Source organism: Haplochromis burtoni, unplaced genomic scaffold, assembly GCF_018398535.1.
Source record: "Haplochromis burtoni strain Fernald_Lab_line unplaced genomic scaffold, NCSU_Asbu1 Contig_348, whole genome shotgun sequence".
In the NCBI taxonomy this organism is placed as follows: Eukaryota; Metazoa; Chordata; class Actinopteri; order Cichliformes; family Cichlidae; genus Haplochromis; species Haplochromis burtoni.
In genome coordinates, this window is record NW_024582709.1 from 197,134 (window position 1) to 214,077 (window position 16,944).

At 40.2% G+C, this 16,944-nt stretch overlaps 1 protein-coding gene across 1 annotated transcript; it reads right to left on the minus strand.

Annotated features, from left to right (window-relative positions):
* Positions 1 to 1,931: 1,931 nt before the first annotated feature.
* On the minus strand, positions 1,932 to 14,237 carry LOC102301199 (voltage-dependent calcium channel gamma-4 subunit). Its single transcript, XM_005942742.3, has 4 exons — positions 13,534 to 14,237; positions 6,073 to 6,156; positions 3,461 to 3,601; positions 1,932 to 3,188 (listed from the first exon to the last, which is right to left on the minus strand). The coding sequence occupies exons 1-4, from the start codon at positions 13,754 to 13,756 to the stop codon at positions 2,632 to 2,634; spliced, it is 1,005 nt and encodes a 334-aa protein (XP_005942804.1). The 5' UTR covers positions 13,757 to 14,237; the 3' UTR covers positions 1,932 to 2,631.
* Between the last annotated feature and the right edge of the window lie 2,707 nt (positions 14,238 to 16,944).

The following is a 16,944-nucleotide window of genomic DNA, read 5'->3' on the forward strand; positions in this document are numbered from 1 at the left end:
ATCAGCCCTGCGTCATTACCTACTTCTACGAGGAAAAGCAAAGGCTATGAAAAATAACGGCATGCTGTCTCTTCAGACTGAGTCTCAGCTCATATTTTGCATTAAACCAAATGTGAAGACAGCTGAAAGTTGAGTTTTAGAATTTGTCTCCCTGGTGGATTAGCTTGACAAATTTGCATGGGGGTGGCCATGCTTACTAAGTTAATTATATCCCGTTGACACACACACACATACAAAATGTGCTCATATATAGTAGTCAAATTATCCCATAAGGAAGTCACAATTTAAATGGGAGATTGCAGTGTTAAAAACTCTCCATATATTTGTGTTAGCTGATGTTACCATCTAATGCTAGCAAGCTTGTTTAGCAAGCTGTATTCATGTCCAGTTTAATGCAGATGTGCATATACTTGCTTATTATATGGCAGCGATATGGCAGCCTCGCTTCTGTCAGTTTGCCCCAGGGCAACTGTGGCTACAACCGTAGCTTGCCTCCACCAGTGTGTGAATGCGAGAGTGAATGAATAGTGGCATTGTAAAGCGCTTTGGGTGCCTTGAAAAGCGCTATATAAATCCAATCCATTATTATTATTATTATTATTATTATTAGTGGTAATCAAATGGCTTAAAAAAAAGGATTTCACCCCAAAAAGAAGCAAAAACTGGGTGGAAACAGACATTTTAATGACTCTAGTGAAGCAGACAACAATTGTTGTAGCTGCTTTTGTAGGAACAGATATCAATGAAAGAGGTTCAAAGAACGCCCAAACTTTAGGGTCCAGGTGGGTTATATAGTAATCCACTCTATCCATTAGTGGTTTAGACACTCACCTAACACATGAAAGATTACCAGATTGAGACTGGGATTGGTTGCATCAGGTATAAAAATCTGCCAAATCAGACATGCCACAGACACAGTGCATGTAAATATAAGGAAGTCACTGAGAGACGCTAGCTAGCTAGTTCAATAGCACCAACGTCTATTGTGGTATTAGTTTGAAGAGAAATCTTTTTTGGGAAACTGCTTTGAGCATAATTAATAACTTTAATCCAAAACATTTAAGAGCATGAATGGATCTGTGGTTAACTGTAGTCATCATTGCTATAATAATGCCAAATCTATACAGTTAGACTATACAAAACAAAGTCACATTATTACATCCTCACACAAAAATCTTTATTGTTGTTTTTTGTTTTTTTGTTTTGAAAACCATAACTTCCCCAACAGCTGATTTTGATATGGATCAGTAATAATACAGAAATACTTAAATATGAGATTACAAGTGTCTGCAAGTGTATTTTTTGGAGCATGATCAAAACTCTGTACCAGACAGCCCTCCCATAAAACCTTCCCCAACACAAAGAAAGTAAAGGCAGAAGCAGGAGTCCTGTTAGAGAACAGCAACACAAAGAGCATGATATAACCTATGCCTTTAAACACGCCAGCTGTAACAGTCTGTCTGGCTTAGGAAAGGAACTCATTTGTTCTGTACATCGTCCCTGAGCGAATGGAGAACAAACTACACAGGCAGTCTGTACCTATAAACACTGACACATTACACAGCATACTGGATGTACTGACATTAATATGTGCCTTGTCACTTTTAATATACAGTATATATACAGAGATCCATATTCATAGCACAATTACGCCATGGTGTGGTAGGCGTGTTTGAGATTCATAACACACACACACACACACACACACACACACACACACACACACACACACACACCCCCGTCCAGCAATCTTAGTGAGGACCTTCATTGACATAATGCTTTCCCCAGCCCCTTACCCTAACCATTAAAAATGAATGCCTAACCCTAACCCTAAACCTAACCATAACCTAATTGTAACCCTGACACTAAAACATTTTGAGCCTCAAAAAGGCCTTCAAACTTGTGTGGACCGGGTTGTGTGTCCTCACAAGTGACTGTGGTTCTCACAAGAATAGTAGAATGCAGATTTCGGTCCTCACAAAGATAGCTAGACAGGAACACACACACACACACACATACGGCAACACATATTTATGACATGACTCATGTACATGATAAAGGTTATTAAGATGCAATAAAAGTATTCAAATGGGCTTTGAAAGGCTTAAAACTATAAAAGATGTACAGATTGAGTTAGCACCATTTGTGTTAAGGTACAAACAAATACAATACGATTATATTCTGATAACAAACGGTTACATAGATCACTTTTGGAAACAAGTTTGGCGGGTTATTTTCATCTTAATCAAAAGAATTCCTTTTCTGAGACTAAAGGTTCAAGGCAACGTCATAAATGACTACCTTTACAGAATACAAGGACGGGCACATTTCTTTCTGTAAGAGCAGAATATTCCTTCCAGATTTTAAGCATTATATTTTTCAAAAACCAAACTCTTCAAATATTGCTACAAAATTGTGGCAGCCACAATCATTAAAAGTCATTTTTCTCTCTCACCCATTGAAATACTGGTGTTTTTCTATCACAGAGGGACATAAGAAAAGCAACTCTAAATTCGGACCTTTCATTGCTGCCGCTGCCAAAAACAGTCCTGGCGAGAAAATACCCTTTTCTCATCAACTGTAAACATCTAATGTGTACCATCAAGTTTATTGTTGGATACACTCCTGACCTCATACTGGAGTGGTTCTCCTGTTTCCTCCATCCTTGACATCTTTCTGGAAGCAGTTGTGGACTTGTAAAAACCTGGAGTCCCGCTCTGGGCTGTAGGGCCCTGCAGTACCACTTCCACCCTTCAAAGGGTCCCTGCTCAGGGAATAAAGGGATATACCGCCTACTGGCAAATTCAGCCCCAGCCCTGGTCCCCCCCCAATTCCTCCGCCAATCTTCATTCCCACTGGGGAGGGCTCACGGGATGGGTCACTTGACCTGGAACTGGAACGCGATCGCCTCCGCCTGTAGCGGTAACTTGGTATGCGAGAGTACGGCGAAGAGGATGAGGTGGTTTTGATGAAGTCACGTTTGGATCGGGAGCGCGTCTCTTTGTTTTTCTCAATATAAATGTTGACTGCAAGAACGCCCACTGACTCTGCTACAATGAAGGAGAGGGCACCGAAGTAGAAAGACCAACCATAGCTGTACTGGTTCTTCTTGTCCTCGTCTTTCTTGTCACTCGGGTCGCCGGCATTGCTAGAGATGTAGACGATGATGCCAATGATATTGCTCAGGCCTGAAGAGAGGATAAATGAGAGAAGGAATGCTGTTGTAGGAAAGGTCAAAACTGAGACTCTACATGTAAAGAAAATCAGTGTTTTTGCCATTGTCCTTTTGTGAGTGTGAGAAAGGTGCACTCTAATGACTTAAGACATTTTTGAAGTGCACTGTATCTCAGAATAAAACCTGACCTTTTCCTTCTTTCACTCTCTTGCACTACACACGATCTATTTGTTGTCACCCTGGTTTTGATTCTTTATCTGTGGTACGCTGTCTGACTCGTCCTACCTGCAGCTACAAACAGGATGCCTGCACTGAGCAGGATGTTGTTCTTGCTGCTGTAGATGCGTCCAATTCCAACACACAGGCCACCCAACATCAGCAGGATGGTGCTGAGAATTGGAAACAGGCTTGATGCACGAACTATACCTGTTTAGACGAGAGAGACAGAGAGTGTGAAAATGTCTTGTCAGCACAATTGAGAATATAATTTAAACTACTTCAAAAAGAGAAGATAACCACTGTAAAGTGGAGCACAGGTGAAAAATATATACCCCCCAATATTAGATTATATTACATACTGGCACACAGACATTATGTCTAATGGGTAAGAGAACTAACTAAAAAAGGACAACTACTACTGAAAGAAATACCATTAGCTTCACAGGTGTTTGATCCTAGACTACAGATACTACAGACCCAACTATCATAAAGAGAAAACAGAGAAAACCCAAGCAATCAGATGACCCCCTCTGAGCAAGTGCTTTGGCGACAGTGGTAAGGAAAAACTCCCTTTTAACAGGAAGAAACCTCTGGCAGAACCAGGCTCAGAGAGGGACAGCCATTTGTCACGATCATTCAGGTGTGGGCGGAGGGAGACAGGACAAAAAAAGACTTTGTGGAAGAGAGTCAGAGATGAATAATAACTAGGGATTAAATGCAGAGTGGTGCATAAAGACAGGGAGTAAAAAGGTGAGTGGAAAAGAAAGTGCATCATGGGAAGCCACCAGCAGCCTAGATAGAAGCATCATGACTAAGGCTCACGTTATCCAGCACTCACTATAAACTTCATGAAAAAGGAAAGTTTTAAGCCTAATCTTGAAAGTACAGAGTGTCCGTCTCCCGAATCCAAACAGGAAGCTGGTTGTGCAGAACATGGGCCTGCAGCCCGAAGGCTCTGCCTCCTATTCTACAACTTCCTGTTTAAAAGATGTCAATCACTATGTTTCTCATCCTTTGTTGACCTTCTTTAACTTTTAGTGTCCCTCACTTTGTCAGACAGGTTCCAACTGAGAAAGGGATTTTTTTGATTAAACACTGGTGAAGGCTAGTGAAAATGAACTCAGCTTTCCAACAAATGTTCAATAATCTTCTAGGGTCCATACAACCTGTGTGCAGGCTAAAAGTGATGAAAAGAATGATTGACTGACAATGACCTTATGTGGATTCATGGCTAAAATCTACGGTGTGCAGCTACCAAGGAGTGCTGAAAAGTTTTGTTTTCCACTAAAAAGTAATTCACTCATATTTCCAAGGTCCTTACTAAAACAGTTCAGCTAATCCATCACCATCTCATCAGTTGGAATCATTTTTTAATTTTTTACTTTTCACCATTTCATTATTGCTTTAGTGAGCACCACATGAGGACTTAGCGGAACTGCTAACAGTAACAGTGGTTGTTGCCAAGGCCTCTGTTTTGTCTTGTCTTCTTTAGTCTGCAGGCTCTCTCTCTCTCTCTGCTTTGAGTGAGTGCAAGATTACTTACAGGTGCATAGAGTCTGAACAAAGCCCCACTGACTGTAGCTGCTGAAGTTACCTTTAAATGCTCACTGCTTAACACCAGAACATTGTCTGTGCTTCAGCAATCCTTTGGTTGATTGCAGTCTCACTTGCCAACCCAAGCCCAAGCCTTTAACACATTTTCTAGTCCAAAACTACAAATCCAAGTCTAACCCACAGGCTAGGCAGCTATACTGTAAGTTTTTATTTTTTACAGTTACTGCAGTACAGCACCACACATTAGTAAAATAACTGGAATCGTTTATTCGCCTTGTTTTATCATCAGAATTTAAACCGATACAATTTATCTTTTTCCCGCAAAATATAGAAATATAGTAATTTCTCTTTCTAAATGGTTTCAGTTAGCATATAGGCAAAAATTGTGATCGGTATGTTTAAAATAAAAAACTGTTTAATACTTGAATTGATGTCCAACACTTAAATACCACTAGAGGGAATTTGTGAGCAGCCTAAAAGGTGAAGAAACGGCAGTAGGTGACACGCCCTGCCAAACAAGCATCATTACTCTTCCACGAGTGAAACAAATGAAGTGAAATAATGTCCAGTGGTTCAGCGCATAAAGGTTTTTACAGATACACAGTCCAGCTAGCATATTCAGCTGCCTTTAAAAAAAAAACATAACCAAGTGATTCCAGAATAAATTTTTCTTGAGCTTATTGAAATTCATATTGTGGACAACACACGAAATGGTAACAGTTGCCTTGAGGCACAGAGCTGATCTGAAACCTGAAACATAAATAAATATTCAGTAAAATGATTAAATGCTCTGTAATTTTCAGTGCATCTGTTTGTTTATTTATTTTTAACAAGGGTATTAAGCAAAAGGCCAAGGCCAAATATGAAATCTGCTCTCATGTGGCCAAAGTCTGGCCTGTTTTGGACGGGCCTTATTACTCGGCACATAACACACTTCATTATCTCCATTGCTCCAATTGCTGTCATGACATCAGGCTTTTTATGGGAAAGGGATAGACATGCCATAACACATTAAGTAGCCTGGTAATAACTCTATCACATTCAAGAAAAAAAAGAAGGAAAGAGCAGGGAGAGAGGGATTAAGTGTTGGAGTGTTTGAAGATGAAGCGGTTGCAGTGACTTACGTAAGATGTACTCTGAGCTGTCTGTATCGTAGTCGTTATCCTCTGGAAAATGATTGATCCGAAAACAGCTTCCTTTGTTGATACCTGTGCAAAAGCCAAAAACACACTGAGTGTGAATGTGAATGTGACTTGTGGCAGAAAGAGTCTGTGCAGGTTCGAAACTACAAAAATTAAAACAGCAATTTGGGTCTTCATGTTGAAAGTTAACACGAGAAGCTCAGAGATAAAAGGAGCCACACATCGACCGCTCACTCGATCAGCATGCAACTTTTATGAACCTGAGACAAATATGTTGCAGAAAGCTAAAGTCTATTCTCAGCAAAGTATATCTAACCGGGAGCAGACATGTCCTGTTTTCACCCATAACCATGTCAAAAACCATTTGAGGGCAGACCACTGTGGATCTGAGATTCTGAAGTTCCCAAGCCCTCGGGCACCTTCTATTCACCCAAGCTCTTCACTGAGAAAATCTTCCCTCCACTTTTAAGAGAATAAAACATTGGAGCATTATGAATATTGAAAGGTTAGACTTTGAATTTAAAGTCTGGCTCTTGAATTTCCTGCCTGAACTTATATATTAGAATTTATTAGAACTTAAATCAAATACACACAGTATCTTAATCCAAGAAATCAAACCATGCCTGTCGATTGTCAGCCCTGATTCTGTAGATTTCAAATTGCTAATGTGAATAAATGTGGAAGAGTCGTCCAACATGCCAATATTACACTACAATTAAGGGGAAGAGATGAAGTACTGATATTCTATCCTAGTCCACATGCAGTAGATTCTTGAACTCAGGCATAAGCAATCAAGTGACATCTACCTTGTAGAACATGGGTGCATGTAAACAGTCCATAAGGAAGAGCAGCTGTTTTAGAGGGAGATGTTTCTAATCACTATTTATAATCCAAAAAGTCTGTCACTATTCAACATCAATTCTTCTTCACTTTGCCTGGCAGGGCGACAAAGTCAATAAGATGTGAGTTAACTCACATCTTATTGACTTTTCCAAACTTCAGCTATGCCAGTTGCTTGCTGTCATAGCCAATGAATCTGATCGCGATGGCGTCATCCCCAAGAGCTCTGTAAAGGATGGAGGATTCTCTTTCTTCCCTTCAAGTTGCAAATTTGTTATGACAGTCTTATTCCAGCATCCATGGCAGAATTGTTTAATGAGATGTTTTTCAGTTTTACAGGCAAGAATGTCTCATCTTTTGACAACAATTCAATGTGCACTGTAGTCACTGGAAGTAGGCATAGGGGCTTCCACTGGGCCCGTGGAGTGTAGTTAAGAATTCAGCAACGAATTCTTTTCTGCCTTGAACACTGGCCAAGTCCGAGTCAAAATACTGTAAGCAAAGAAGTCGGCGTGGCTTCAGGAGTCAGTTCTGTTGATCACATCAGCTTAAAGGGACAACAAGCTTTCAAGAATACACCCAGTGACATCCACTGACAGACCAGAATCACCAGGAAGTAATTCACTGTGAGCTTCTCATTAGTTTTCATCAGCTTCATCGCTGTTTTTTCCCCCTCATTGCTAAGCATCAATGTCTTTGACAACTCTTGCATTTCAGGTGTTTTTTTTAAATCAGTCTTAACTCTTTAAACCTCTTCAAATACTTATGAATTTCCTCATCTGTTTTTGTATTTGTATCACCACTAACAACTAAATAACTAATAATCATAGAAAGTTGCATCCACCTCTAACTGTAACACTCCAAACCTTATGTGCAATCATTATGTACATTTTATATTATGTAAAATACCTCATGTGAGGTGCACTTTTCGTTACATTACATAGACATACACATAGCCTCTAAATAAATGCACTATTAAGTGCCAAACTCACTATAATTTACTATAATACATCAGTTAATCAGTTAATTGTGTTTAAATATTGTACTTTGTATTCCTATCCTGTATTTATATTGTATTGGATTGATATTATTTAAGCCTTTTTTCTTGTACCATATGAGGGAGTATTGTCTTAATTTCATTACACTTGCATGATGACGATGAAGAGTCTTGAATCTTGAATCTGGAATGAGGTGCCTTTGATTTGCAGGCACTCATTAACTGTTACTGAACCTTACAATATCATAGACCAGCGTATGGAAATCTCCACCAGGTAGCTTTGAAGCCGGTTTTCTGCATCTACAATCAGTGCATTCAAATGCACTGTTGCAAATACTGGGAACAGGATCTCCACTAATGTTTGAGCATTTGTTATTAGTTTGGTCAGGAGTGAGTTGAGGGTTAAAAATCAAAATCAGCACGAACACTGGCTGATTAGCTGCAATCACGGGCTGCTTCTTCTATGCCCAAGTGGCTTTACGCATCCTCAAGCTAGATCACGTTTCTATGATCGACAGCTCATTCAGATGGTTCATACATTTTTGGGATGGAAATGTTTTATGAGGCAGGACATGCACTTAGACAGCGTGACACTATGAGTGCAAAGAAAACTTCTACGTTTCACATTTAGAGCTTATGTCAGTGTTGCCACCAGCGCACGGTTTTGATGTGCAAAATTTATGATTCTTAGGGTTAATTTCTGAGACAGCTGGGAAAGAAAATTAAAGTCAGGCTGAGATAAAGTGATGAAACATCCCTAACAGCCCAGATTCAGTCTGTTGGCTCCACGCTCTTAAATTCACTCTTTCAGTCTCTTTGAACACCCATTCTGACTTTTTCTCTCTCGCCACAATCATGTCTGAATAAGCCACTTCACTTCCATTTTCTAAAATCCTCTTTATCCACTCAGTTTTCTTTTCAATTTTTTTGTACCAAGAAAACTTGTTAAATAAGATTATTGTGTTACTCTAATGTATATTTGTTATATTTGTAAACATACTATTTTAGTGACACTGGATCAGTTTTTTGAGTGTGTAATCCAAAAGGTCTAAGGAGCAACAGGTGTAGAATATTAAAATTTCATATATAAAGTACACATATGTAGGGTTACAGTTGGATGTATAGCCCAGGAATGTTATATCAGTGTCAGAAAATTCAAAAAAATCAATAACATTACTATGATTATATGGCTTCTAGACTGAACATACGAGTAAAAAAATAACAACACAGCTGACAGCTAAAATGTATTATAATAAAAATGAAATAATCTACTCCACTGTGTTGCTTAATCCATTAGGAATCATTAAGAATTGATGACCTACCCTATCCTCCATTGCATGGGGAATTTTCCATTCTATTTTACTTAAATAGCCCCAAAACAGTTTCCTCAAGGCACTTTACACTGTAAGGTCAAGACTACAACAATCAGATGACCACCTCTGAGCAAGTGCTTTGGCAACAGTGGGAAGGAAAAACTCATTTTTAGCAAGAAGAAACCTTTGGCAGAACCAGGCTTAGAGAGGGGTGGTTATTTGCCACGACCAGTCAGGGGTGAGGGGAGGGAGACAGGGGGAAAAAAGCCTAGACACACAGAGGATTCCGGGTCACCTAATCCAACCCTAACTATATGCTTTATCAAAAAGGAAAGTTTTAAGCCTATTCTTAAAAGTTGAGATGTGTGTCTCCCGAATCCAAGCTGGGAGCTGGTTCACAGAAAAAGGTCTCAACCAAAGGCTCTGCCTCCCATTCTACTTTTAAATACCCTAGGAATATCTGTGTAACACGCATTTTTGGAGAAATGGGGCAGGGGTAGCTCAGTAGGTAGGGTGGTGGCCCCCATGATCGGAAGGTCGGGGGTTTGAATCCACTGAACGACTACCCTGAGGTACCCCTGAGCAAGGTGCCGTCCCTACACACTGCTCCCCGGGTGCCCAATGGCTGCCCACTGCTTCACAGAGTGAATGGGTTAAATGCAGAGAAGAATTTCCCAATGGGGATTAATTAAGTATACATTATTATTAAATGTTCAGCCAGTTTGGGAATTGTTTTGTTCAGCTACAGGGGCTGTGTTTCTCAGGCCATAGTTTTAACTTCATTAGAAATGTTTTTTTAGTGTGCTTTGTGTAATATTCATATTTTATAATATTGTTCCTCAGCCAAACATCTGGGAGAATGAAAGTCATCTTTTCACCTGATATTTTGGTCTATCTACAGACAGTCATGGTGTCATGAATAAAATCAAAAATCAAGAATCAGGTGCAGTTTAGAGCTAATTCCAAGGTGTCCAGTCTCTGCACGTTATGCATCCAAGCTTATTCATAGCTTTGATCCATCCTGTGATCAATCCTGGCATGTTTTTAAGAGAGTTGTGAGTTCCAAATCGATAGCATACATTTCTGCCTGTTTTTTAAACTGTTGAGGCTCAGATATAAAACACTTGCATTAAAGCTGACAAAAATGTGTACGCTAACCTTTTTCCCCCAGACAGAACATTGATCTGGAATCAATAAGGGAAATGGACCTACAGACACAATCAATAATGACATTTTCTTCAATAAAATCTTACCAATATCCAACCTGAGCTCCCCCCTCTGTATGTTCACTGTGGGGACAATGCATTCACTGTGGCAGTTAGGTTAGATTTACTCCAAATATGCTCGACCTCATCTCAACAGAGTAAATTTATCTTGGTTTCAAAGAGCTCCCAGCAGCTTCTTTCTATGTTCTTTAGCACCAAATAAGTTGTTTTTTCTTGACCATAACACATTTGCCCATTTGTTTTTCACAGCGAGACTGTGCAAGTATCACAGTGTCTTTGATGTCATTTTAGGAGGACAGCTGTTGTGGGTGTGATTTTTGGTATTTTTACGTGGGTCCCGATTACTGCTGACACTGTGAATCAACAAATTATTAGCTGGTTAAAGATCTTGCGCTGTCCTTTCCTTCTGTCTCAGTCTGAATTTTTCCTTTCTCTGGTCCATTCTTTGTCCATTTTAAATATGTTCATACACTTTCACAGGTTAATAGTAAATCACAAGTGTACTCTTCCCCCCCCCCCGTGATTACAGAATTTAATTTGTCAGCAGTCACAGGTGGATTCAGTTTTGCTGTATTTGGTTTATGTTGTTATTTTAGTGCATTCTTTCTAAAGTACGTTTTTGTATGCATATAAATCAAACATTTGTGAAAGTAAAATAACCATATCAATATTTCATGCAACAGCAGTAACAAAATGATCAAGGGAATGTCAGGAGAAAAGAAAAGAAAAGAAAAGAAAAGAAAAGAAAAGAAAAGGAAGCTCACTGGGGGAGGTATCTCCCAAGAGCCCCTGTGTCTGAGAGAGCAGGGCCCATCTTTTATTGCTCAGCATAGCTTCACCATAGCAACCTCCCCCCAGCAACCCAGAATCACATTTCTAGCTCTTCTCAGAGGACGCCTTTGACATCTTACTAATGCATTCATCAGCCAACACACACGCACACGCGCGCGCACACGCGCACACACACACACACACACACACACACACAAGAAAAACAACCCTAACCCTCATCACCACATACAAAGCCACATAACAGTTAACTAACCTTTCATGACCTGCATGACCTGAAAATTTAAAGTCAGACCAAGTGTTTGCTTGAATCTAGCGGTGAGTCCCTAAGTGTGAGTTTTTTACTTATTTCAGCATGACTCCACTTGTATTCCATTAAAGTTCATTATCCACCAGTGCTCACCTTCATCTAACCATCAGCTTGTTCTACAACACAAGGCACTCATAGATGTCTGTTTGCTACTCTTTGCAACATTAGCCAACATCTCCTGAGGCTCACCCAGCATCTATGCTGTTTAATTTACTTAATAAAACAGGATAGATTCCTTAGAATTATACACTAAGTTGTAGAAACTGAGAGACATTTTTTCTTAACGTTTCAGGAATGCATTTAGTACTACCGTTTTCAAGAGGCTGTATCCCAACTGACTGGACATGTTGACTTAGCCTGGGTTTGTATGCAGATATAGAGGTGTGCCACTAGATAGACTTACATAATATTGTAGCAAAAGTGCTGATGTTCTCTATGCATGAGAGAGAACAAGGAAAAGAGCAAGATAAGTTGTGTTACTTTCAGTTCCAGCTCCATGCAGGTTGTAACACCCTTCTAACATTTTAAGCAGGAAATGAGAGGATGGTGCAGAGGGAAGATGTTTGAGAACAGTGTGCACGTCTGCTTGAATCTCTTAGGAAGATTGAGAGAGGGAACATGTCTTTTGAGTAACAGGATTACAAGAAATCCATAAATAGCCAGGCTTTAAAAAACAAAACAAAACATGAAATTCCAGTAAAAGTAGTAATGGTAATGGTTGGTGCTTGGAGTGTGAGTTCAATAATGGCTGTATTCATCTCCACACAAGACAGACTCCTGGGTTCTGGGAAAATGCTTTGTCACTTAGATCCCTCACCCCAACTCTTTGGAAAAGGCACTGTACCCCAAGTTGTTCTCCAAGTTACTGGTGGTAGCCTGCTTTGCAGCTTTGTAAATACATGTGAATTATGAAACGCAGCACTTCGTCATTGACGAAAAAAGGCGCTTTGTTTGACGGAGCATTCTTCTATTGTTGTGAAGCGATTTTATACTTCTAATTTAGTTGGTCTTCAGGTAAAAGAAAAAAAATCATTAAGACTGAGAATTTCAGAACCAATGGTAATGGACAGCGCCACAATCGAAGACGTCATTGGTGACTACTTCCGCGGATCAGCTGATTGTTTGCGTTTATTTTAAGTCTTTTCAAGGAAGCGGTCCGATGGACGGTGGATAGGTGTGTCTAAACATTAACGACCTTTTCTCACAACGTCTCACAACATGGAAAGGCGATCAGGAGCGAGATGCAGAACAGCTGAGGGAAACAACAAAATTCCCTGAAACAACAAGTCAGACGCTCCTCGGAACAGATTAAAACAAAGTCTAATACACCGGAAAGCGCTGCGCCCCCTCTGAATGCGAAAACTGGGATCATTCTTCCATGCTCTGCCATGGAAGCAAACTCACAGCATTAAATCGTATTCGTGTTCAATCCATCATCTCTCCGCTCTTTCCCTTTTCAGTGAATGTATAATTTACCTTAAAGGGGGAAAAAAGATGTAAAAGATTCGCACACACAACTCCACCTTGGTGCGCAACACGAAGCTCTTTCACTCAGATTCTCGTAGAAAATATAATACTTGTGTAAATTATTAAATTATGTTTCATGTCATTCCATCAAAAAAGGGAGAATTGACTCTGATAATAAAGTTCAGAATCAGCATACTTTATTAATCCCTAAGGAAATTGTGTTAAATGGTTTGTTATAATATCACACAAACTGTCGCAGGTTCCAAACAAATGAGAACTTTTTTAGAAATTAGCAACGTTTCTGGTCTGGTCAGGTGTTCAGACTCGTTGACTATTGAATTAATCTCTGTGCACACTGTCACCTCCCCCACGTTAAAGCAAACATTCGGAAGAAATCAGGTGGCGCAACAGTGAGAAAATCGTTCATAAGCAGTCGAAATAAAACAAAAAAAAGTTTGGAAACTTACACAGTCACTGCATAAGGTACCAGACTTTGTTTACCTTCGATGCAGCAAATCCTCCACAGCCCGGAGTGCGTCAGGTCCCCTTTGACTTTCTTGGTTTGCATCTGGGTTTCGTCGGTTGTGGCATTAGTTGCATTGCAAATATAGGCTCGGGAATAAAGCCAGTAGTCGGTGCCGATGGCGATGGTCATGAGGCTAAAGGCGACGAAGGCCCCCACAATAGCCAGCAAAGTCTGAACCCCTCGGTCACACCATGCCATGGCGTCTCATAATGTGAAGATTCTCCACAGCAGCTTACGCACACCGTGAGGAGTGCACGGTACCAGTGATCATGGCTTGGGGGGAAAGGACTTGCGTGTCGATCCTCGTTTTGCTTAATTAATGCTCCACTTTCTCCCAAACTTCAATCGGACTTCAAACCAAGTTGCAGAGATTGATCGACCACAGCTTTCGTTTAATTCCTTACAGTGAGCTGGTGGTGTCTTCAATCCTGCAACAGGTGGAAATTTAACACAAAACACAAAAAAGAAGAAGAGAAAAATTCCTCGAACAAGTTCGCTTCTTTTTTACCACAACATTTTGTAAATGACGTTTATAACCGCAGCATACATACGGATCACACACGGCTCAAGCTTCTTTACAGCTCAGTGTTCAAAATAAAACTGGTCGGTTCAACAATGGACGCAGCATCGCTCTTCCAGACCACACCTATAACGGATCTAGCCAATTGGAAACGGTGATGGTAACAGCTGTTAAATGAAGAAAACATCACTCTACTGGCGGTCGTCATGTGCGGGTGGAAAACGGTTCTAGCTTTTACCGAGTGCACATAAAATGAAGAAATGATCAACAAGTGTACAGAAACGAACACGGTAATAACGAACACTCGTACACACGCACTGAAAACACGCACTGAAAACTGGGCTTCAAGTGTTTAAATGCATATTTAAAATCAAGGAAAAGTCTTTAAAAAACACGCCACCACTGCTAGGAGAGAGAGGGAGATGAGAGAGATTTGCTTTGTGACTGTGCAGGAACTTTAGAGTTGAAAGGATCACCAGTGATGAAATATTTCTGAAAACATCCATCAAAACAACTTTGAAGTCGGAGCAGTCAGCGTGCAACATCGCTGAGCTCGTAAAAGTAGAAAAGTAAGAGCAGATCTTTTCACAACGAAAAATCCGCGTATCGTTTCTGCTAACTGATAAAAATCCTATAAAATTATCAGAGAATTCTGCCGGTTTTAGACTTTTTTTCTCTCGTATTTTATCTTGAAAAGTGCCACCGGACCCCTCCCATCACACATAATGCGATACAGTGTGATGCACATTTTCATCAAAACATAAACGTGTATTCATGTATTTAAATAAATTAAATATTTATTTAATTAGATTTTTTGCAAATGTATTAAAATAAAGGCCAGCGTGATCCATGCCCCCTGCCGTGGTCTTTTTCACACTAAACAAGAGAGAGGGGTCCATCCTTTAGTATAGATTCAGCTCTGAGATCCCGGACTCTGACTCACTTCCTGGTCCCTGCAGAGTGAGAGAGTGAGTAAAAAGAATTCATTCTCTCTCTCTGTCGCTCTGTGTGTGTGTGTGTGTGTGTGTGTGTGTGTGTGTGTGTGTGTGTGTGTGTGTGTGTGTGTGTGTGTAGGAAAGCCTGGAAATATGAAGTAGGACAGAAAAACGAGGATTAGAGAGCAAAAGATAAAAGCATGAAAACAGGAATGAAAGATGGAGCAAAATGAGAACAAAGAGGGTGGACAAAAAAATGAGCACACGGAGAATGTGAAGACAATTTTGCATAAATATATTTACTGGGAAGCAAGTTAGAAGTATTTGTTCCACATTTTGGCATCTTATGCCACAGCACAGGCTAAGCTCTCCCTCAGATAGCTGATAGGACTGGAGTGCATCCACTGGTCTTTACTCAGTCGGGCTTTATCCTTAAAATGTTTCTTTTTAATAAAGTTTATGTGGACTTGGGTGACCATGACCTTACGTCCAAGATGGAAGGTCCTGAGATGTACAAAGCACCTCTGAAATACTTACATCTCCTTAACCTTCAATTCATTTATGCCACTATTGCAAGATACTATTGTGTCTTCACTTTGGATGTACCTTTGGCAAGTATCTCTGGCTCATGACTTGCACATTTCTGGGCTAAGCAAACTGATTAGTGGATTTTTTTTCAGTTGGTTTTGAATGCACATTTTTTTCTCTCCAATCTACCGTCACTTTCACCGGTCAGGGCAGATGGTCTTCCTCCCTGAGCCTGGTTCTGCCTGAGGCTTTTTCCTGTTAAAGAGGAGTTTTTCCTTTACCATGTTCCTAAGTGCATGCTCAGTGACTGGCTATCTCCCCACAGCCTTGTTTCCAAAAACACAGGATGCTATGTAAATAACTGCAGAATGCAAAATTATGAATGTAATATTGTATAATATTGCAAGCTCTTGACCTCACTGTGTAAAGTAGCTTATGTTGTGATTTGGAACTATATAAATGAAACTGAACTGAAAGGTGAACATGAGACGATCACAGCAGGTGAGTGTTCAGAAGATGAGATGTGATGCTTCACATTGCATCATTAGACAGAAAACCTAGACTCTGAAATCTTCTGTACCGTCATGTAATAGAAAATCATCAACTATCTATCCTTTGATCTATTTTGGACTGTTTCAAATGCTTCCTTGTCTGCCGTCGCTTTCAAAGCAAGTCAGAGAAATTGGTCCAATTAACCGTAAGCTGAGACGAGGCTGGTAAAATACTGCATGTCTCTTAAAATAGTCATGTAATGAGTCAAATTTATATTAGAGGTCTTGTACAAGTTGGAGTAGAGTGCCTGCAAGACTACCCAGATCATAAAAATAAAAAAGTAAGACATAAATCTTTGTCACGACTAAACAACTCAAATTTCCTGTTACTAGGAGTGGTTATTATCAAACCCTCGGCAGTTTCCAGTGGAGATCTTTTTCAGTGACGCAACCTTCTTCACTTTGACACGGGGAGGGGAGGGGGGGGGGGGGGGGGGGGGGGGGGCAGACTGGTTTCCCAGCCAGACTATCTCAATGTACTGTAGGAGGTGTGTGTGAGTCTTCCCTGCATATGCTTGTTGTGGTTTGGATTCCAAGCGCATTGTCCTCGGGCTATTTTTGCATCCTGACAAGAAATGTCTGAGTACAACTGACATTTGAGCTTTTCAGCCCAGCCTGGCCAAAGTAAAGAGTGGATGAAGGCAAGCGACAATGAATTTAACCATTTTATTAAACACGTCTCGAGCTTTTCACTCTCTCCATTCGACAGTTTGTTCCTTTCTCTATTTGAGAGGATGCTGGGACAGCTCTTCATTTTATTCAGTTTACTGATTTTTCATTTTCCAGCCTCCTTCATTTTCTTTTTTTCTTTTCATATTTTTCCATCCAGATTGTGGCCTTTGCCATCTATGA